The sequence below is a fragment of the Alligator sinensis genome, unplaced genomic scaffold (genome assembly GCF_000455745.1).
Source record: "Alligator sinensis unplaced genomic scaffold, ASM45574v1 scaffold1255_1, whole genome shotgun sequence".
Classification (NCBI taxonomy): domain Eukaryota; kingdom Metazoa; phylum Chordata; order Crocodylia; family Alligatoridae; genus Alligator; species Alligator sinensis.
Window position 1 is genome coordinate 1 of NW_005843120.1, and position 23,265 is coordinate 23,265.

General features: G+C 53.9%; 1 protein-coding gene across 1 annotated transcript; it reads left to right on the forward strand.

Annotated features, from left to right (window-relative positions):
- The first annotated feature begins 8,114 nt into the window (after nt 1–8,114).
- On the forward strand, nt 8,115–22,609 carry LOC102369097 (short transient receptor potential channel 2-like). Its single transcript, XM_014526690.1, is given in 14 exon segments — nt 8,115–8,166; nt 10,348–11,040; nt 12,182–12,211; nt 12,213–12,410; nt 12,866–13,030; nt 14,108–14,282; nt 15,572–15,772; nt 17,107–17,269; nt 17,825–17,917; nt 18,667–18,859; nt 19,600–19,727; nt 21,308–21,377; nt 21,541–21,673; nt 22,202–22,609. Coding segments are annotated over 14 exon segments (2,592 nt in total). The 5' UTR covers nt 8,115–8,163; the 3' UTR covers nt 22,549–22,609.
- The last annotated feature ends 656 nt before the right edge of the window (nt 22,610–23,265 follow it).

Consider the following 23,265-nt stretch of genomic DNA (forward strand, 5'->3'; position numbering starts at 1 on the left):
AAAATGGTTACTTGACACAAGCAAAGGCTTAGCTATCAATCTGCCTTGTGGTCAGCTGCATTGCTAGGCCACAGGTCATGCCTTGTATTCAGCTGTAAAGCTAATACTTCTTAATAATCTAAATTATTGTAAACCTAACAGTATGCTTATCAAAAAACTATTCTATTTCAGGGTAATAACAAACCTGCGCACTACACAGTTGCTGCTGGCCCTGCAACTAACACTGTCCCTCATGAGCCCCCACTGAGTCTCCCAGCAACCCTCAGCCCTGAGGACCCTCACCATCACCGCCTCAGCATCCATGGCTGCAGGACAGGTCTCCTCAGGTCCATTTGGACAGGGGTGCACTCTGTACTATTCCTGCAGAAAACTTACATGACCCCACAACTGAAGTCAGGTGGCAGCTGGAGTTGGGGGACAGGGTCTACTTCAGCCACCCCACAGAGACAGGATGGGACAACCCTGTTCTCCCCAGGGCTGCAGATGGAAATCCTGCAAATGGCTGACGCGGCGCTGGCTGCCTGGTCCATCTCTGGGCCCAAACGCAGGGGCTATCCTGAACCTGGTTAAGGTTGGCACCCCCACTCACAGCGCTGACATGATATGACTCGATCAGCAAGAACCCACTACCTCAGCACCCTGAGTCCTCACAAGTGCCTGGTCCTCAGTGGGCATGTTTATATGTCCATGCACACATCTTAGATACTGTGCGCTTATTGTAGTACTTGCTTAATAAAGTACTGACTAAATGCTCAATACCTAGAGTTACTGCACAGTAGTGCCAGCGCACGGTTAGTTAGTGATGCTTACTGAACAGTAGCCTCATAACACAGTAGGTGCTGTAGGTGATTAGCACGGTTTGTGCTGTGATGCGCTACTGCGCAGTGTTATTAGGCTAACGTGCAGTAAGCGTCTTGGGTAGATGCGCCCCATGAGGACTTCAACGTGAGCCCTGGGGCACACGACTGGACCAGCAAGAATTTGAGCATAGACACCACAGACATCAGCTCGCCATCAGCTTGGGAACTGATTACCCAGAATAATTTCGTACCATATGCAAACTTTCATATTTCACTGCACACTCCAGTCTTAATTTTTTTGTTTCACTGAGATTCAAAAACTAGACTGAAAATGTTCTTTTCTATGGTCTGGGAAAGCGTCAAAAGTAGCAATGGCAAGGGGGTAGCTGGAAGTTGTCTGGCCCCAGTACAGGCACAGGCTTGGCACAAACAAAGCCCTGGGAGTCTCTGGGCCAGATCCAGATCCAGTTGCTCCACAGGCCAGATCCAGCCTACTGACCCCTGGTAGGATCCTATTACAAGAATAATGTGTTCTTGTTAAATGAACACAGCATGCTCAGTGGAAATGTATAATCACTTGTTGCCAGTCTGGGCCATTTTCAAGAGGCCTGTACCAAGCTACAGAACTGATGCTTAAGCAGGAGTGAACTTTTGCAGACAAGACAACTAGCCTGGTCAATGAAAGAAAGCAATTAATACGTCCAGAAAAACTAGAGCAAAGAGTCACAAAGATGACATAATAGTAAGGAAGCCTTACAACAGATAAATGAAAAGAGATATATCACACCTTTAGTTTGATAATGTTAGTAGGAATGACTGTTAGAACCAAAAGCACTCAATATACCAGTGGCTTTGCTATAATAGAGGCATTTATTTTAAATGTCTTAACTGAACTTTAGAAACAAAGCAGCCCGGTCAGTGAAGCCCATGAACAAAGGCAAAAAGAAAACAGGAGGTTTGCAAACAGTATTCCATGATAGCAAAGGAGGAGATAAGAAATCCTCCGCTGCGGAGTTGTAACTTCCACAAGGACATCAATCCCAGCTAACTGACATCTTCTCCATCCACAAGAGGACTGGTGTCATTCCAGGTGCTAAAGTTTCAGTGAAACAAAGAAATCTGAATGAATGCTTTAATGTTTATTAAAACATTAAAATAATCTCCCTGTAAATATAGGATGTGAGCTGGAAGGAAAATTGGAGAATTCCACAAATGAAGATGACACGCTGCAAGTTGGCAAGCTGCTACCCCACTTCCGCCCCCCAAATATCCCCAGCTGATATAGGTGAGAATCCATATTGCACTATTTTACATAACTAGATAGGCACTGAAATAAGTGTATATTCTTTGAATTTTGGGGTGTGAACAATGTGGTGGGAGAAAACTCCCTGGAGTTCGTTGTCTAGCTGTATAGGGACCAGACAACATGGGTAAAGTTTTACTGTAGTATATTTGCTCGAGCAATGACCATTAAGCCAGCAAAGAGGCAAAATGGCCCCCCCCTAAAGGGTGGGGCGTTCTTTTATACTTTTTACAACAAGGCGAGACTACAGGGTTAACAAAAGTAATACTTGGGCAGTGCTTTACAGATCTTTATAACAGTATATTTCTATTAGGCTGAACTAGCACTTTTTAAAAGCTAAAAGTTAAGTAACAGTAATATTATGATACGTTAGCAAGAACTTGCACAGTGGTAGATACTTCTTAAGGACACGATCACTGTACCTAGAACAATGGCTTTTTTGTGTTATCTTGTTCCTTGTTGTATCTGGTTTACAGCACATAGACACAAATTCACTTGCTGCATTTTACTCAGAAAATGGTTAACACAGTTAAAATGATTACTTAACATAAGCAAAGGCTTAGTTATTATTCTGCCTTGTGGTCAGCAACATTGCTAGGCCACAGGTCATGCCTTGTATTCAGCTGTAAAGCTAATACTTCTTAATAATTTAAATTATTGTTAACCTAATAGTATGCTATCAGAAAACTATTTTATTTCAGGGTAATAACAAACATGCTCACTACAACAATAAAAGGGCAGGCTGTAGATCTGTCTTTTGCCTCTTTTCTGACCTGAGTGGCGACCACTGAGGGAAGTGAAGCTGTACCTTAATTCTGTTAGATTGCAAAAAAGGTCCTGGTCACAGACAGGCTGAAGTCTGTCTTTCTAAACACTGAATGGTCACCACTTCGGGGTAACAAACTGTAAGTCACTTGGGACAGATTTCTTGTTTTCGTTTCTCTAACTTGCCGTGTGCACTTATGCTTCCTACAAAAAGAAAGGAAAGGTTAAAAGAAAGCACTTGCATTTTTTGCTGTAGATGAACAATATGATGACTTCCTGCTATTTTGATTAAATAGGACTCCTCCGCCTGTAGCAGACAAGACACAAAAACATACAATTTAATATTTTTTGAAAACTTTTGGGCAAAGCAATTCCTACCTTTCATCAAACAAAAATAAAATTGGCAATATTCAATCAGTTTGTGTTCAGAGCATATCTTTCTTCTCTTATCTGGAACCCTGGCTACAAAAGACACCACAGTTGACAAGGAGCCCCAAAACAGACAAATCTAAAAGCTTGATTAAGAATGTGTTAACATTACATTTTACAGTGGTGCAATTTGAGTTATAAAAGAAACAGGACCCCACACATGGTAACCACATAGGTATAAAGTTGTGGGATGTTAAAGTGATTTTTATTGTTCAGTTAATCATGAAGTCTATGGCCTTTGTCATACACTATACTTGGGGCATGTTAACTGCACTTTAAACACTAGTGTCTGAGATGTCAAGCAGTAAAACACGTGCTAAGGGCCATCACAGAATAACGAAGGAGGTTCTCCAGATGGTGCAATCTAACATGCGTTGAGCTAATATCTGACTGCCCCAGGGATAATACAGTCAGGAGAGACTGATGTGGTGAGGAGGCCAGCACCAACAACTAGCTGTTTGTGCTGCAGGGACTGGGACTGACAACACTACAGCGTACAGCAGTATTCAATGGCTCTGGCACTTAGGACATGTTTCATTTAGATTGTAGCAAGCATTACTGCATGACTGCTCAGAAAACTTTCTACCTCATTTTATTTTGATCGTAATAAGCAAAACTATGAGTTACAAAGTTTTCTGAGTAGTCACAAGGTAAATACTTACTACGCGCTACATCAAACGTGTCCCAAGTATAAGCATGGAACGATACTCATCCAGAATAGAAATGTGCTTGGAAGGGATATGACCCCACATAACCATCTTACTACATAGTTGTAGGCTTGTAAGGCAATCTTAGGCATTGACTTCAGCATCGAAAATGAGGTCAATTCTCCTTAAGTACAGCTATGCATCCCACAGAAGTTTCATTTTATGAAACAGTTAAAGAACTCAAAATCTGGCTTTTTTCAGAATCAAAATAAAAACCACAGATTTTGATTTTCTTGCAAAGGGAAAGTTGAAAATTAAAGACGCATTTTTTTTAATGCTTAAAATAATTAGTTTTAACCTTGAAATTCTACGTAGCAGGAATATAAAACAAGCTTTAAGAAAGTCTGAACATAAAAGTTATTTCAAAATGGAGACCTGAAACTTTTTATCCCAAAAAGGCTGAATTGGGACATTTAACATTGCAGGAACTTGTTCCCTGATTAACCCCAAAATGAAATGCTAGCCAAATCACCTTGATTTGCAGATGACACAAAACTAGGAAGGCTGTAAACACAGTGGAGGATGAGAGCAGAATTCACAAAGATTTTGATAGATTGGAAAGCTGGGCTGAAGAAAACAGGATGCAGGTCAATGATGAGAAATGCAAGGTGCTGCACCTTGGGAAGCATCAAGAACACAGTTACAACATGGATGACACCTGGTTGGATGGCAGCATTATGGAGAAGGATCTGGGAGTCCTGGTAGATCATAGACTCAATAGAAGTCTGTATCGTGATGCAGATGCACAAAAGGCAAATGCAGTTTTGGGATACTAATACTAGATGAAAGATGCTCTGTACTCAGCACTGGTTAGGCCCCATCTAGAGTATTCAATTTGAGGCTCCACATTTCAAAAAGGACGTAGAGGAGTTAGAAGAGCTCAGAAGCAGGCAACTTGGAAAGCAAATCATGTAAGGTGAGGCTGAAGAAGCTAGGCCTGTTCAGCTTGTAGAAAAGGTGCTTAACAGTGGACATGTTAGCAGTCTTCAAATATTTGAAGGGCTGCCATAAAGAAGAGGGAAAGCACCTTTTCTCTCTTGCTGCAAAGGGGATGACACAGGCCCATGGTTTTAAGTTGCAGCAAAGCAGGGTTAGAGTGGATATCCAGAAAAACTACTTCACCACTAGAGCAAGGAGGCAGTGGAATAGACGCCTAGGGAAGGTGGGGACTCTATCACTGGGGGTGTTCAAGAGGCTGGACAGCCCTGGTCGGGGATGATCTAGGTGCAGCGATGCCTGTGTTCTGCTATGGGGATTTCCCAGGCTTCTGGGCTTTGCTGGTTGTGGCATGGGGGTGGGAGGGATTTTTCTCCATGCTTGCTGCTACTTGTGTCAGGGTATTTGTAAGCCTCCCTCAGAGGCACTGGGTGGTGGATGCAGCCAAGCCTGGAGATTTGACTGGGCTGTGCCAGTGCTGGAGGGTCTTGCCTCTCCACACACACATTCAGATCAGTTGCCACATCTAGGGTCAGGAAGACATTTCCCCCCACGGTCAAGCTGTTGTGAACTGTGGGGGGTTTGCCTTCCTCTGTGGTGGGGGTGTGGGTTGAGGGGGTGCATGGTCCTCTACCTGGGATCTCCTGAGTGTATATTAACAACCTTTTACTGAAGCAGGACATTTGGCTGCTGTTTAGCAAAAGAGAAAAATTACCTTGCTGTCTCCACCGCCCCTAGGTTCTAGCTTTTTTGATACTATTACTTCAGAGTAAAGGATTTTTGACATCTCAGCAAAACCTTGAAAAAAATATAAAGACATAAAATGAGCAAAAACAGAATAGTGGATTCAATGGAGGATCTGGCCTTTGTTGTAGGGGGGAAATGCCCTTCCAGATTATACAGATCTAAAAATGATTTGTGCAGAAGTCACCGTCCTGATCAACAGCCCTTGGACTTCACTACAGAGCTGAATGACTGTTTGCTCAAGATTGGGATGAATCCTCCCCGTCCAGCAATCCCAGGCACCCGAGACAAGGTTTATACACCACTGGTCTCTCAGGCCAAATCGGCTCCAAATCCTGTCAACGGAGCAGGACTCAACCGTATAAGTCTGTGCGGCGCGACCGCCTGCAAGTACTCTCCTGCCCAGACTCCTCAGCCTGGGCCTGCAGACACTCCCAAATCCATGGCAAGCATCCTACGTGCGTGCCCCAAGCCCGGACCCCTGGGCTACCTCAGGGCAACAATGTGCATTTTCTTGGCGAGCGGTAGTGCATGAGTGCCTAGCCACCCCTTGCTTCTACCGTCCCTGCACCGTCGCCTCGGGAAGAGAGAACTGAAGTCTCAGAAACTGTGAGAGAGTCATAAGCTGGGAAAACAGAATATTTTAAAAGTGGACACTAACTGGGCAGTGTCCTTCCCTTTTGTGCAGTCACTCTGCAGTTTGCTGCAGACGACTAATCCTGGAGGTACAAGAGGCCTGATATCCGGATCTCAATTCAGTAGTCTTTGTAAACCGATTTCTCTGCCGGGCTCCTCCCTTCGTTTTCATTCCCTGTCCCCAAACTTATTCCCCAGTTCTCGCCCCGCCCCAGCAACAGCAGCAGCAGCAGCGCGCGCAGCGGCCCTGTGCCGCCAGCCCCGCCCAACAGTCAATGGTCAACGGTCAACGCCCCGCACCCAACGGTCAATGGTCAACGCCTGGCGCCCAACGGTCAACGCCCTGTGCCCAACAGTCACCAAGCCCCGCCCCTGTGCCCACCCAACGGTCAATGGTCAACGCCTGGCACCCAACGGTCAACGCCCTGCGCCCAACGGTCACCAAGCCCCGCCCACACCCAATCTCCATGGCCCAGCAACCCCACCCCTTCCCCCTGCCCATGCTCCAGGCCCCTCCCCCTCATGGGGCAGACGGGCCCATTTCACAGCAGGAAGATCGAGGCGGGGAGCACGACATTAGCAGGCGGGCAGGAAGCACTGACCTGGGGTACCTGCTGCAGCTGCCCCGGCTGCCCACTGGGCAGGAGCGCCAGCAGCGCAGGCAGGGGAGAGAGGGACGGGCTCGTGCTGCCTGGTCCTGGCTCCTTGGGTGCATGGGCTCGGCGCTGCTCCTTCGGGTGCATGGGGTGGGCACGGCTGCTTAGTGTGCATGGGGTTGGCACCACTCCTTGGGGTGCATGGGGTGGGCGTGCTGCTTAGGGTATATGGGGTCAGTGCTGCTCTTTAGGGTGCATTGGGTCAGCGTGCCTCCTTAGGGTGCAGGAGGTCAGCACCGCTCCATAGGGAGCATAGCATCGGCGTGCCTCCTTAGGGTGCATGGGGCCAGTTCCCCTCTTTAGGGCGCATGGGGTCAGCACTGCTGCTTAGCAGGCCACGCACAAGTCTGACGGGCGGTTGTGTGTCTTGGAGCCCAGCGCAGCCAGGCCCCACGGGTGTCAGGAGCTGGATTGGAGCATGGTTGGCTCTGCAGTGGTGCTGAGAGGTGCTGAGGGCTGCAGGGCTCTGCCCATCCTTAGCTGTCAGTGGGAGCCGTGCGGCTGTCAGCTCTGCAGCGATGTTATGGGCACTCATCCTGCAATCCAGGGGCTGAGCTAAGCCCCTCTGCCCCATGAGTGGCTGTCCTGCCTCCCTCTGCCTCCTGGGCACAAATTGAGCCGGGATCCACCTTGCAGGGCAGGAGCAAGCAGACAGCAATCAGGATCCCAAGCTGCAAGGACAGCAGCAGGGACGGGGGGAGAGGGAGGTTGCACCAGGGCAGCAAGGGGACAGGGTATCTGCGGTGAGGGCTGTGCATCCTTATGCTGTTTCAGTGCTAGGTTTGGCTGGTGCAAGGAAGGGATGGAGGGGGAAGCTAGCACCCCTGCAGAGTCCCAGGGGCAGGTAGGAGAGCGGCGTGCCCGTCCTCGTCCTCGTTCTGCACAGCCTTGCCCAGGGGAGCTGCCAGGCTGCTCCTACCTGACAGGCACAAACAAGCCTCCAGCTCAGTGCCGTGCCACAAAGGGCGGGCGGTGTGGCAGCAGGGTGGGGGAACTGAGCAGGGAGGGCAGGATTTGGAGCCTCTGTGGGTATTTGGAGGGGGGCAGTTGGGCACTTCACATCCCAGCAGCCTTGAGTCAGTGGGTGCTGAACTGAAGCCTCGCCAGCGACCAGGGGCTTGGGCGTGCAGCTGGCAGGGACGGCGTGGCAGGCACAGCAGGGCAGCGAGCCTGCTAAGGAGAGCGCCATGGTGAGTAGTGGGCATCCTCTCCATCCCGGCTGCATCGGGGACCTGCTTCTCCCGGCCCACCATCTGGACATCTTCCTCAGAGCATCAGTCTCCTTGGAGAAAGGTCCAGCGGTGCTGAGCAACTGCAGCTTCTCCGAATGGGTCTCTGGGCAGGGCTCCTGTTAAGACCTGGCCCTGGGCCATCTCCAGATGGAGAATTCAGGCTTCTTGTGATCCTTGGAGCAGGTTGGGGGTGAAATACCCGTTGCCCCCCGGCCACACTGCGAGGCCCCCAGTGACCCCCGGAGCAGAGCAGGGGAGCCGGGAGCTGGCTCGCTCTGAGCTCGGGCAGAGCAAGAGTGAGGGCAGCCCTGGGAAGGGCAGAGGGCTTCATGTGGAGCTGAGGTAGCTCCCTGGTTTGTCTGCCTACTATCCGAGCTCCAAACTGGCTGGGCTGAGCCGGTGCAGCGCTCCATCCCGCCAAGAGGCTGCAGAGATGCTGGTCCAGGCAGCGCTGTGTGCACCGGGATCGTTCTGTCCTGAGCCTTGTGCTCTCCATCCGTGAACGGGGCTGGCTGTCCCAGGTGGTTTCCCTGGGGTGCTGTGAGCTTGGTTTGTCAGGGGCAGGGAAGTGGGCTGGAGCCTTTGCCCCCGTGCACATACTTGTATTGTGTTCTGCTCGGCTTCCTCCCCCCACCCCAGAAGTGGCTGCCTTTTAGCTGGGGTCCACCTCGCAAAGTGCCTCGCGGCTCATCCAGTCAGGGGCGGCTGTAGGAGCCTGCTTTGTCTGCACATGCGATTACTGTCAGTGACCGGTGAAGGGAAAGCATTCGTGGTCTGCACCGAGTGTGGGTACTGCAGAGACCCCAGGGCTTTGTGTCTCAGGAAAGGGCGGCACAGCTCCTTCACTCCCCTTGCAGGGCAAGAAGGGGCTGGTTGGGTAACAGCCCACACCCTGCTCCTGTGGCACCTCGTCCTGTCACCCCCTTCCCCTGTTTTTGTGCCCCCAGATTCTCTCAGAGATGGTTCAGACCCATATATTAGACCTGTTTCTAATGCCAGGCCTGCCTCGATCCATGTTGTGGTGGTGCTGGCCCCTCCTGGCATCGCAGTAGCTTTTCCCCTGCTGCATGCCCACATCCTCCTCCGGCCGGCTGCCCCAGGTGGTGGTGGTAAGTTGGGGACACCTTCAAAATTTTGCCCCACTTCTATGCAGATTTCTCAAGGTCCCTGCCCCCTCCCAGCCCAGGAACCCAGGTCTCCTGGCTCTGAGGGACCCTGGATAACGCAGCCCTCCACCCAAGCTCTGCGCACGAGGGACTGGCCCCCGCACCTGGGTGTTGTGGGTAAGGTGTGACCCCCCCGGCCACGGACAGCGCTCCCCAGCAAGCTGAGCATCGGCCCCACAGCAAAGCCCTGCCCTGTGAGCCAGAGGGGGCTCCACTTGCTGGCTGCAGGAGGGGGTTGTTATCCTCCCTGTGGAGCAGCCCTTGGAGGACCCCTCTGCGCAGTGGTTCCTGAGTGTGGCACCCGCTGTTTATCCCTTTCGAGCCAGCCTTGCTGCCTCCAGCCCCTTGCAAGCTGGTGTTGCAAGCTGTGAATTCAAGTGCGCCTGATGGAGATGCCAGGGGAGTTAATTAGCCAGGAGGAAACGAGTCTCTGGCACTGAGCTGCTCCTGTCAAGCCGGGAGCAGCTGCTTCTGAGCCCCAAGGGGGAGGAAGGCATGACGGGCCCTCAGGTTGGGCCTTGCCCCTGGTTGTGTGCTGGAGCCAGTTGCCTCCGGCTGCCTCTGAGCCACGGCTCAGCGGTGACCAGGACAGCGACTCCCTGAGGGGCTGCCGTGGAGAAGGAGACCCAGACCCTGAATGACAGCCAGCAACATGGCAGGATTGAATCCTAGCCCCTCTCCTGGAGGGACAGAGGAGCTGGGATCCAGGACTCCTAGGTCCTCGCCGCTGGCTTGCGGTGGGACAGCAGGGCGTGCGGCTCACTGAGTGGTCATAGGCCCCAGGGGCAGGCTCAGCCCCTGGCCAGGATGACCGGAGACACTTTCTAGCCCTGGCGAAGCCTTGGGGTGGGCTATCTAAGGGGGATGGGAGATGTCATCCTCTTCCTCCGAGGTGGTTCAGAGCAAGTCAGGGTGGGCAGGGGGATGAACTGCAGGGTCTCTCCTAACCCAACCAGCTCTGCTTCCCCAGCAGCAGCCCAACTGGAGGGAGATCGTCAACAGGAAGCTGAAGTTCCCGCGGGGGCTGCTGAGCGCCATCCAGGACGGGAACCTGCCCATGGTGCAGCAGCTGCTGCAGGTGGGCGATGGCATCCTGCGGCAGCTGGACGAGACCGAGGACCGGGCATGGCGGGAAGCCCTCAACCTGGCCATCCGTGCGGGCGGGGAGGAAGTGGCCAAGTCCTTGCTGCGCTACGTCAAATTCGACTTCCGCCAGGTCCACGAGGCCCTGCTGGTGGCCGTGGACACCAACCAGCCCCGCGTGGTCAAGCTGCTGCTGGACCGGCTGAACCAGGAGAAGGGACTCAAGATGGACCTCAAGTCCTTCTCACTGGCCTTCTTCGACAACACCATCGACGCCTCCCGCTTCGCGCCCGGCGTGACGCCACTCACCCTGGCCTGCGAGAAGGACCTCTACGAGATCGTGGACATGCTGACGCAGAAAGGCCACACCATCTCTCACCCCCACCGCGTCTCCTGCCCCTGTCTGGAGTGCACCAACGCCCGCCAGTACGACCTGCTCAAGTTCTCCCTCTCCCGCATCAACACCTATAAGGGCCTCGCCAGCCGGGCCTACCTCTCGGTTGCCAGCGAGGATGCCATGCTTGCTGCCTTCAAGCTCAGCCGTGAGCTCAAGCGCCTCTCTCGCAAGGAGCCCGAGTTCAAGGTCAGGCACTTCCCAGCTCCCAAGTCTCCATCTGTCCTGGTTCTCTTGTGGGCCGCAGCTCTCCGGGGCAGCAGGGAGCCAGGGGGTATCAGAGGGTGAAACTCTATTCCAGCAGTTCTGGGCTTGGACCCAGGGGGCTCAGCACCATCCTGGACTCCTTTCTGGTCCCTACCCTGTGTGAGCCAGGCAGGGGGCACACAGGACCCCCCACATTATGCCCAGGCTGGGCAGCATGGAGGTGTTACTATTATTATTTAGCTTATATCCTGCTCTGTGCAGAAAGGCTCAGAACAGCTGTCCATAACTGACAAGCACCAACACTAAATTCTCCACACGACAATTCAGGGTCTCGCTGGGAAATTTGGGCATGTATTCCAGTGGTGCAGTGATTCAGTAGTGCAATGGTACAATGTCCTTTTGTTCCCAAACTATTTTTACATCTATCTTTTTTTCATATTCATTATTCTTACTGCTACACTCCATGCTGCTGGCTACTTATAGACTACTTCTATGAATCTATGAATCTATGAATCTACTTACATAATTGATTTCTTACTATTGGGCATTTTTGAAAACATATGCATAAACATACCCATATCATAACCACCCCTCCCTGCAGACATTTCTTATCACATACCCTTCCTCTCTGTTCATTTTTCTCCTCACAACCATTAACAATGCTCATGCTCTGACAAAATCTGTAGGTGCTTGCTCAGTTTTAACCAGGTAGTGACCTTGCAACACCTCACAGGTGTGTACCCCAGCATGTTATGGTTACAAAAGTATTAAATGAGGGTTATAATTTAGTGTTCATAGTACCATTTTTAGGAACCTTGCACCCATCCTGTGAAAGGAAAAGCTGCCTGATAGGTGCTTGCGGGTCGTGGGACTGTTGTCTCCGAGTGACCACCTCCAAATACAGCTATCATGCTAGTAGGTTTACTCCTGACATTGCTGTAAGTCTTGGCTCACATGCATGTGATGCTGCATTGGGCGAGTGTCAGTGTCTCAGCTCCCTGCAGCAGTGAGTTCCTCTGCTGAATCATCTGCCTTTGGTGCTGGGGTCCCATCATTGTGCATTCAGGTTGTTACAGGATAGGGCTCCCAGGCATTCCTCTAGGCCGTGCTCTTCCTCCCGCAGCCCGAGTACCTGCGCCTGGAGCAGCTGAGCCAGGAGTTTCCTGGAGCAGCTGGGCCAGGAGTTCGCCTTCGAGCTGCTGGGGATGTGTCGCAACCAGAGCGAGGTGGCGGCCGTGCTCAACGACCTGGGGGACAGCAGCGAGGAGGAGGATCTGGGCAGCCAGGCCTTCGAGGAGGGCATCCCCAACCTGGCCCGGCTCCGCCTGGCCGTCCATTACGACCAGAAGAGGGTGAGTGCGGGGCAGGCTTCATAGCTAGGAGGGTTGCAGCCCCCACCTTGAGCCAGTACTAGGGAAGCTCCCCACCAGGGTGCTGCAAGGGTCCTTTCTAACAAAGGATCATTAATGAACTCTGAGTGCTTCTGGCTGGGGTCGGGACATAAACCTTGGCATCCTGGTTCCAACATGCTCCATTTGATTCAACCTCCCTAAACTCCCCCCTGCAGCAGCAGCTGGGATTGGAGATGAACTTTTGCTTCATGCTCTCACCCCAGTGTGGGCATGGGAGTGTGCTGCACCCCAGAGTCAACTGCATTTTGCTGGTAGGCAAAGGCTCCCTTTGCATCCTGAGAGAGCTCCTGTATATTCCTGGGAGCAGTATTTGCCTAGCAGGAGGGGGAAGCAATGGGTCACTGTGAGGGCTGCTGGTACTGACCCTCTGATCCCCTTCTCTCATCTTGGCCCAGTTTGTCGCGCACCCCATCTGCCAGCAAGTGCTGTCATCCATCTGGTGCGGGAACCTGTCCGGCTGGCGTGGCAGCAACACCCTCTGGAAGCTCTTTGTCTCCTGCTCCATCTTCCTTACCATGCCCATCCTGTGCCTGCTCTACTGGGTTGCTCCCAAGTCCCGGGTAAGTGGCCTTGCTGCAAAGGGAAAAGGGGGCTCAGGGAAGAAGGTTTCCTGCACCACCCTGCTGCCGGCTTCTTACAGCTGCCTCCAAAGCACCTGACTCTGGCCCCTAACAGATAGAAGGCCCCCCAGAAAGACCCAGCCTGGTAATATCTGTCTCCCATAGAAACCTGATGGCACTTCTAATGATCTCCCTTCCTGAGATCATCAAATCGTGTGTGTGTGTGTGTGCGTGCGCACATATGTATGTGCAATTACCCCCATGCATTTGGTCTCCACCAGGTTCTTGCCCCTTCTCAGTGCGTTCAGAGAGAGGCTGAGGGGCAATGATGCTGGGGAACCCCCAGGGACAAGGCAGTGGTCCAAGACTTAATGCTGTCCTTGGCTGTATGAAGGGGGACACCCAATGCGAGCAGGCTCTGCTTCTTCTTTCCCTGGTGCAGCTGCTGCTGGATTGCTGCACCCAGGTGTGGGCTTCCCACAGCTTTGGACCACTGTAGGTTGGAGCAGCGTCAGAAAAAGGAAAGAAAGAATGGCAGCTCATACCTAGAGACTGCAAGAGCTCGGTTTGACCAAGAGAGGATGGAGGGATGATGGGATCCTCTCCCACAGGAGCACAATTGGGATGATGAGCTTGTTCCTCCAGGTGACACAAGTCCAATGAGGTCCAACAGCTGGATGTTGAGGCTAGGTAAACTGGGAGTGAAACTGAAGTGTGGACTTTTAGCACCAGCTGCAACTGGCCATTAAACCTGCTTGTTGGGGCTGGATTGTCTGTCCTGAGCACTTTTAAAATCAGGGCGTTTTAGCTCTGGCTCCAACCAGTGCTAGCTCAGTGCAGCTCTGCACTCTGTTTTACACAGACCAGAGGGTGCTGCATCCCCTTTTTGCCTGATAATGGATGAATTCTCCCTTCACGCACCCAAGCTGGAGGTCTGCTGGACCGAATCCTCATGGAGATTGAAGTCTGCTCCTAAGCACTTGCTCCCGTTTAAGTCCCTGCTGCCTGGTGGGCCCTAACCATGTAGCCAAATGGCCTTGAGTTTTGCTCAAGGCGAGACAAAGTTTCTCCCATCAGGTGGGCAAAATGCTGAAGATCCCAGTGATCAAGTTCCTCCTGCACTCCGCCTCGTACCTCTGGTTCCTGGTCTTCCTGCTGCTGGAGTCCGTGGTGCTGGAGCGCAAGCACAAAGACTTCCTGGGCCGGAGCCAGACCTTGTGGGGCAACTCCTGGCACATGATCTGGGTGGCAGGTAGGTCACGCGGAGGGAGCCCTGGCAGAGTCCAGAGCTCCAGCAACCTGGCAGTGAGGGGTGCTGGCAGGAGCCCTGCCCCAGGAGCCTGGATGCTCTATTGGGGCCTGGCAGGGCTCTGATGTGCTCAGGTCCAGTGCTTGTTGCCTCTGGTTGGGGCTGATTCTGGAGATGAGATGGGATTTAGTCTCCAGGGCCCAGGCAGTTCTTGGCCTCGGATGTGTCCGTACAGGGGCAGTGGGGACGGTGGTTTCCATACGAGAATCCACCCATGGGATGAGGCAAAGGCAGCTAGTTACACCAGAGCCAGCCACAGGCCAAGGGCTAATGATCCCCTGGAAAGCTGTACATCCCCAGAGAAGGCCTTGCCACTGGGGCCCTAGGCAGAGATTTCAGGCCTGAGAGATTTAAGGGACAAGTCACCTCCAGTGGCAGTGTCACCCCAAGTAGCAGGGTCCTGGCAGTTAGGAGAAGAGAAATCACGAGGGTTGAGCTGTGTACAAGGGGTCTTGTGAGCCAGTGGGGATTGTGGGTGTGGACAGAAGTAGCAGATAGACCAATATGGGAATGGACAGATGGAACAGTTATATAGGTGCATCTTATACCAGTATAATTTACTGCTGGTCTAACAGTTCCAGTACCTTCACCCACTTAAACTGGGGTAGGAGTGGACAAACATTACAGTTAAATCAGAGCAGCGCAAGCCCTCGCCTCCCCTTTTTCATATGGTTTTGACGACCTGCCTTTCCTCAGTCTTGAGTGGCTGACATCACTTTTTAAGCAGGGAGCCAGTAATTAATTATCTCTGAGGGGAGCTGCTCGCTCCTCTAGAGTCCGGTGAGCTGAGTTAATAGGGTCGGAGACCTCCAGTGAGGACCAGCACTGGACCTGGTGGATGCTCCCTGCCCAGGTGTGAATGATTTTGTTTCTGAGCCTGCTGGAAAGGGCGTTGTTGTGGCCATAGGGAGGCCTCCATGGTAGATCATGGGCTGGGGTCTCTGCCCCAGCAGGGGCTAGGCTCGCTCACACAGCTAGTCCCTGCCAGTCCTGTGCCTCTACGTATCCCCCAGGACCCCACTGGATGCTATACAAGCTCCTAGTCGGAAGCAGTCTCTGTCCCAAGGAGTTTCCAGCCCAGGCAGACTCACACCAGAGGAAGGCTGGATCATGGCCCCCATGTTATAGGTGGGGGACCTGAGCCCAGCCCTAGCCAGAGCCTGAATTCACTCCCTGGAGAGGTGCCAGGCACAAGGGCCCCCTTGCTCCTGCCCATCCCCTCACCCCGCCAGGCTTCTTCTGGTACGAGTGCAAGGAGGTGTGGATCGAAGGGCTGCGCAGCTACCTGCTCGACTGGTGGAACTTCCTGGACATCGTCACGCTCAGCATGTACCTGGCCTCCTTTGTGCTGCGGGTGCTGGTCTCCGTGATGGGCCGGTACCACTGCTGGGACGCCCCCTCCTCGCCCGAGTGCTACTACTTCACCAAAGCCGGTGAGCTCCCATACTGCTGCTGCTGGGGCTCCAGCCCCCTGGGGGACGTACCACCCCCCGCCCTGTCCAGCAGGCCCCCTGGTCTGGGACAGCAGCTGCCTCCAGCCACTTCACTCTTGCCAACACAGAGGCCAGCAAGTACAAGCCAGGACAGTGCTTCCTGTGCAAGAACGGGGCTGAGACCCAGCAAACTCATTCCCAGGGGCAGTGACTCTGATGACTCCCAGCCAGGCCTGGGCTCACATCTACAGACTTTCTATCATTACCCAGCCCCATGGGGCACCCTGTTCCCTCAGTACTTCTGCCTCTTATGGGGAGACTGAAGGACCCCAAAGCCCCATCTATCCCACATTCCTACAACCCGTGTTCAGAGAGATTTTCTAGCACAGCTGACCTCTCATCTCCCTCCCTCCCCTCTCATGCCCCAGTGGGCTTCATGGTCCCCTCAAAACACTCCCGACCATCCTTTCCTGTAGGTTATGTGAGAAATCAGCCAAGATATCCCGGGCTCAGTCTGTTCCCTGCCCTGAGCCCCCATTGCCAGGTTGTGTAGGCTGGTGATGCGATGGCAGGGACATTTATCAGTGATGTGCAATGATCCTACTACAGCAAAATGCTGAGAGCTTGCGTATCCTGCTGAGCCAGAGCATTGCCCCTGTTTGCCACGAGGTGTCAGGGCAAGTCCGTGTATCCAGCCATGAATCTCCCCAGGAATGCGCAGGAGCAGGAGGGGATGCTGGCAGTGTGTTGAGACAAATCTCAGCAATCCTCATCCTGGGGATGAGCCTGAGACAGCAGCTACTTCAGCGCTAAGCAGAGGGCAGCTGTGGCGCTGCAGTAACAGCAGTCGTGATAAAAGCTCTTAGCTCTGCGGGAAAAGTGCAAGACGGGAATGCAGGAGCAGCCCCCTCGGCCAGCGAGCCCAGCCCCTGCATGCTGCCCCACAGGTTCCCCCCACACCCTCTCCCAAATAACAGGGCATGAAACCCAGAGCACCTGTAACAGCCCAGAGCTGAGCATTGGGATGGCCAGTGCTCTGCTGTTGCAGCCGCAGGGTCAGATCCTGTCCCAACTACCAACAAAGGCAACCCCCCCCCCCCCCCCCCCCCCCGCCCCACACCCTACCAACAAGACCCTTATAAAGGTCAAAGGTTATAGACCCAGGGCACAAGGAGGGGAAGGGACAGGCCAGGGAGTTGGGGACAAGACCCAGGCCGTGGCTCTGGCTACACTGCTGCATTGCTACCCCTGTCAAAGCCCCCTGTGAGGACTTCTCTGCTCAACGTGGGACAGGCAGTCTGCTGACCCCTCTCACCTGCCCCCTCTGTGCCCAGGGCGCCATGAGTGGCATGCCGAGGACCCCCAGTTTGTCGCCGAGGTGCTGTTTGCAGTGACCAGCATGCTGAGCTTCACCCGTCTGGCTTATATCCTGCCGGCCCAGGAGTCACTGGGGACCCTGCAGATCTCCATTGGGAAGATGATCGATGACATGATCCGGTAGGGACTGACCACCCTGCCCCAAGGTCCAGAGTCTGAAGCCCCTCACTATCCTGGCTAGCCTAAGTTGGCAGGTGTGGGGTTCCCAGGCATGGAGGTGCTGGGGCACAGCTGATCAGGGCCTGAGCCAGTCAGGTGTCCAGCACCCCCAATTTTTGTTGAAGTCAGTGAGCCAGCCCCCTCGCCCCCGCCACGGGTGCTTCATCCCCCTGAACATGTGTGCTCAGACTGCAGGGATGGGCATGGGATGCAGGCCTGAATAAAGTCACAGAGGCCCTGGAGAGGGCACCCTCCTGGTGCTAGATGCTAGACAAACACATGGTACAGGCTGCTCCCTGCCTGCAGGCAGCATTGTCCCAGAGCTAAGCCCAGCACCAGCTGGAGCCCGACTGCCCAGTGGCATGGCCCCCTGCACAGGGAAGCAATGCAGCCTCCAGTGCCCAGTCTCAGCTAGATTCCCACTGGGGGACCGAGAAATGAATGCCCTTTGCATTGCAGCCTGCCCAGCCCAGGGCTCCCTGCCCTCTGACGCCTTTCCCTGGCCTCCCCTTGCAGGTTCATGTTCATCCTGATGATCATCCTCACTGCTTTCCTGTGTGGGCTCAACAACATCTACGTGCACTACCAGGAGTCCGAGCGGCTGGGCAAGTACGGCCACCCCCAGCCCTGCCTCTGCACCCAGGGTCTGGTGGGGAGGGGCGGATAGTTCTCCACCGATTGGAGCCACAGGGCAGGGCACAGGGCCTGGGAAATGCAGAAAGGAAAGGGAAAAGCCAGCACAATCGCAGGCATGTCCAGCAGAGAGAGGGCAGTGTTAGTTGCACCAGGTCCTTCTGTGGCCACGGCTGGTGTAACGTGTATGGAGCTAGTCACCCATGGTTAAGGAAGCTGGATTCGGACCACAGCAGGGGCAGGGAGGTGCTGCTGGGTGGTGAGAGGGAGGGAGAGCCTGTCGTGAGAGCTGGGCTGGGTTTGCTTGGTGGCTGGGTGGGGAGAGGACTCCTGCCTATAAATCATCCTGGGAGCAAGCACCAGGGAAGGGAGGAGAGCTCTCCAAGCCAATGCACACTGCTGGCCCAGGAACACACAGGCACAACCCAGTCACGGATCAGTTTAGATAGGAAATGAGAGGATGTATGGCTAAACTCCAGAGCACCAGGGCTTTCCCCCAGCAGGGTGTCTTTCCAGTAGAGAGGGGGGGATCCTCTCAGAGTCAGTTGGGAGGGTTGGGGTTGGAAGGGTCTTCCCAGTAGACTAGGTGTGCGGGTGTGGGCAAGGCTCTGCAGGGCCCCAGACTCGCAGTGGTCGATGGTCCTGTGCCTACTGTAGCTCTGAGCCAGATCAGGCCCACTCTGTGCTCAGATCCCACTGGTAACCCGCTACCCCCTCTGCGGCAGCTTCAACGAGACGTTCCCGTTCCTGTTCTGGACCATGTTCGGCATGGAAGAACACCGCGTGGTGGACATGCCCCGGGTCCTCGTGGCCCAGTTTGTGGGCCGGGCGCTTTACGGCATCTTCACCATCGTTGTGGTCATTGTCCTCCTCAACATGCTCATTGCTATGATCACCAACTCCTTCCAGAAGATCGAGGTCAGCCCTGTTGGGAACCCGGCCCATGCTGGGGGAGGGGACCAGCTGGGAGCGAGCCCCCCTGAGTGGATAGGGGCAAAGCTGGTAGAAGCCCCAGCCTAGTCCTTTGACAAGGAAGCTGTTTCACCCCACTCACCCCTCCAAACAGAATCCATACTGTGCATAGTACAGACAACCAGTATATGCCACCCCAGAGCCAGCTGCATTTCTCTGTCACAGAGGCACTTGGGATCAGTCAGGGTGAAACCCAGGGGGCCCAGATACCACACCTCTGTCCGGGGCAGACCCCTGTCCTTTGGCCCTGCTGGTCCTATCTCTAAGTTAAACCCCTCCGGCACGGTGGGGAACAGTCACTGGCTCCCCTCAGACAAGGATCCCTTGGAGGTTTATGCCAGGTGGGCACCTGGCAGACCTAGCCTTGCCAATCCAGTATTTGCACTGAAGAGAAATCAGCACCCTGCGAATGGGGTCAGGACCCCTGTGTCTGCCTCCTTCTTTTCCAGGGTGGATTCCCCCTGCCCTGCTCATGTCCCAGTGCCCGCCACCTGCCACCAAGCCCCATGCTTCACTCCTCATATACTACCAGCATGCAAGGCAGAACAGGCTGCCCAATGCCAGGGCCATACTCAGTGACCCAGGGAAGGGGGTGAGCGTGCGCCAGCTGGTGAACTCCTGCACATGCCCTGCAAGGCTTGCATGACCCCACAGCTCTGAGCTGCTCCCCCCGACTTGTGTTGCAGGATGATGCCGACGTGGAGTGGAAGTTTGCCCGCTCCAAGCTCTATCTGTCCTACTTCCGGGAGGGCCTGACACTGCCTGTGCCCTTCAACGTCATTCCAACCCCCAAGTCCCTCTTCTACATGGTCAGGTAATGCCAGGGTCCTCACCTGTCTCAGGGCATGAGGCACCTCTAGCACCTCACCCACCCCCTGGGAGACAGAGACCAGCAAGGCCCCATTTTGCAGACAGGAGCTGAGATGCACAAGGAGGGAAGGACTTGCCCAAGGTCCACACAGCCATCACTGACAACTGAACCCAGAGCTACTGGCTCTTCATCCCATGGCTGAATCACCAGACTGTCTATCCACCAGCCTTTTTTCTCTGTGCTGCAGGGAGAGAGGCTTTGCAAGGAGAGCCCTCAGGGGCTTTCCAAAGAAAAAAAAATGCCATGTTTATTTGCATACCACACACCTGCCCAAAAAAGTTATGCACCTTGTTCTGGGAAGGCAGAAGGAAGAGCAAAAAACCATTGGCTTTTATCCAAACTATTCAGAAACAGTTTGGTTTTTTATTTAAAACACCCCCCAATTTTCAGTGGGTAATTTTTCAGCAAAAAGGTGTGAGATGTGAATAATATGGCACTAATCTGTTTTCTTCCAAATGACAGGAAAGGTTTGGGAGGGAAGGGTTAGAAGTTTTCAGATTTTGGTTCAACAAATAAAAGCCAGAAAGCAAAACAAAAATAAGTTTGAAAATACTGAATTTTCCCTTTTTCTCCCCCCACCTGCACCCCATTTGGGGACAAAAGGAAAAATAAGCAGAAAACTTCAATGGAAATTTAAAAAGACCCCACCCTGAAGATAATTAGCATTTCTGTCTTTCTCTTTAGTTTGACAGTCTGAACATCTCTACTAATCTTTGCCACGACTTGCAAGAAAAGAGACTTTCTGAAACTAGTAAACACGAGTTGTTCAGACAGAAATTTCCATTGCTTGATGAGGTCTCTGGAGCAGAGAAAGGGTTCTGGAGAGAGGGAAGGGGAAGCAGTGTGTTCCCACCGGCCAGGCCTTCACGGGGAGCCGGCTCACAGACTTCAAGGCCCAGAGGGCTCATTAGATCACCAGGCCTGACGTTCTCCACCATGCCAGCCATTGCATTTCGCAAGAATCCCTCCATACTGAGCCTGGTATCTTGTGTCTGGCTAAAGCAATACTGCCAGACAGGAGAGAGGCAGCCAGCATGGACTGGGGGATGTGAAGGGATGCCCTGGGGCTTGGTTCCTTACAAATGGGCGCCTTTATTTCTAATTTGAATTTGCCTGGTTTGACATCCAGCCACTGGCTCTCTTTCTGCCTGTTTCTTAGTGGATTAAAGAATTTCCTGGCCTCTGTCATCTTTTTCTGTCCCTGGAGACACCTCTCCATTGCACTCAAATCACTCCTTGCTCTTTGCCTTGATAAGGTAATATATTGAGTGAATTCAGGGATAAAGCCACTGGCGCACTGCAGAGAGCTGGCATACAACATGGGAGACAATCCCCCTGAATTCTGGAGCTGTTTGGCTCCCAGTGCCATGAAATGGGCTCATCTTTCCAGTGGGCCAATACCGGGAAGCAGGCCCAGATGTTGGAAGGGTTTGGACCTGGCTGTGGGCTTCAGCGTGGGTTTTGCAGGGCTAGCTCTGCTTCTGCCTGGCCCCTTGTAACCCATGTTCTCCTGTCTTCCCTAGGGGCGTCTTCCAGTTCATTTGCTGCTGCAAAGCCAAGAAGCAGCAGGACTGTCCCTCGATCCCCACCATTGTAAGTGTCCTGCACAACACAGCGGCTGGTAGAAGCTGCATTGGCTGTGTGGCCGTTGGTAGAAGCCACGTTGGCTGCGAGGCTGTTCTGCGAGGCTGGATGAATGGTAAGCAGCACCGTTCCCTGGTACCTGTGTAATTCCTCTTCCCCTTCCTCACCCCAGGCTACCTCAGCCCTGGACGACAACATCCTACAGGGAGAGAGCCGTGGCTCCTACAGGCTGCAGGTGCTCAAGGCCTTGGTGCAGCGCTACATCGACACGGCCAGGCGGGAGTTTGAAGAGAGCAGGAGGAAAGGTAACCCATCCCCTGCTGCCATCTGCCCCACAGGGCAGGGAGTGCCTGGCTGGGACCTCCCAATACAGGTCTCAAGGCAGGGAGCATGTACTAGGTCCTCTTGTAGCAACTGGTTCACCACAGGGTAACAACCTTCTACTGCTGCTACTTGGTGGAATTGCTCCTTTAGCTCAGGTGGCAGAGGCTGCACTAGGCTGTGTGTTGATAACTCAGTTCAGGGGTAGCAGGCGGGTGTGATATGGCAGAGATGGAGCTCCCTGCTTCTCATCCAGGCTCGTGTTGCCCTGGGGTCGATGGCATGGGAAGGTGGGCCCAGTGTGCTCCCCTCACAGCTGCCAGCTGCAGCTGGGCAAAGCAAGAGCCATGCTGTTGGAGCCAACAGGGTAACTCCAGGCTGATGTGGCTAGAGCTGATGCCAGACCTGCCCTGGGTGTGATGGTGGGGGAGATGCCCCAGGCTGCACTTGGCCCATGCACTGAGATGAAGCTGTGGGTAACCAGGGTCCCCGCACCTCTCCCTTACTGACAGACCTGGGAAACCGCATCACAGAGCTGAACAAGTCCATGCTACACCTGCATACAGAGGTGGAGCACCTGAAGAATGGGCTGGCTGCCAGCCGCACCCCCACCAGCCCCCCAGCCGCAGCCAGCATGCTGCACGGCTACATCCTCAGAGTCCGTGACACCCTCCACAAGCTCAACCAGGATGCACCTGGCTCTGGGGAGGCCTCGCCTGTCAAGGTGATGGTGCACCAGGACGGGGCTCCCAGCACTGGGGGCACCTGCCCTGAGGACACAACACTGCCTGGGGAGGACAGCCAACCAGCAGAGCCAGCGTCTCCGGCTCCCTTCCAGCAGGAGGATGGGGGAAGCTGACTCCGCTCCCAGCCATGCCCAGTAGCTGTCAGTGGGTCCCTCCAAGCTTTTGTAGTAGCATAGAGCAAAGTGATGACAGCAGCATCCCCACCCCTGGTGCAGCCAGGGGGACTAGAGGCACCTTCCCCTGGGTCAGGCATAAGGACCAGCAAGCTAGAGGCTAGTAGCCACTTCCTCATGGGCAGCTAGGGGTAGGGACAGGGCTGATGGCCCGGGGCTGTTCCCAATAGAAGCAGCAGCCAGGGACGGGTTACCCAGCGTGGCTGCTTTGCCTGTTCCCATGTCTGTGCCAAGCCCTGGCAGGTTCTGAACAGTGCCCCTGAGACTCACCAATAAACCCTCGAGCAAATACCTCCCTTGGAGACAGCCTGCAGTGTCTGACCCACTCCCCCAGCACATCATTCCTCCAACCCCTTAGAGGAAAGCGGCCACCTCGGTGGAACGAGACCAGTGATTTCATTGATGGCAAGGGTTTGCTACGGCATGGGCCTGTGTAGTTTGGCTGGCAGTGGGCAGAGACTGAGGCCCAGTAGATCGAACGTAAATATGTCTTACCAGGATGCCCAAATAGCTGCTGGACTGGGGGTCCTGCTTCTGGGTCAGGCCAGACCTGTCTGCCCCAGGAGGAGGTTGGGAGGGGGCATTCCCCTGAAAACCTGGAGTTTTCCTCTCCTCTGACACAGGTTGAAGGCAGACAGGCTCCCCAGTGAGAGGTGT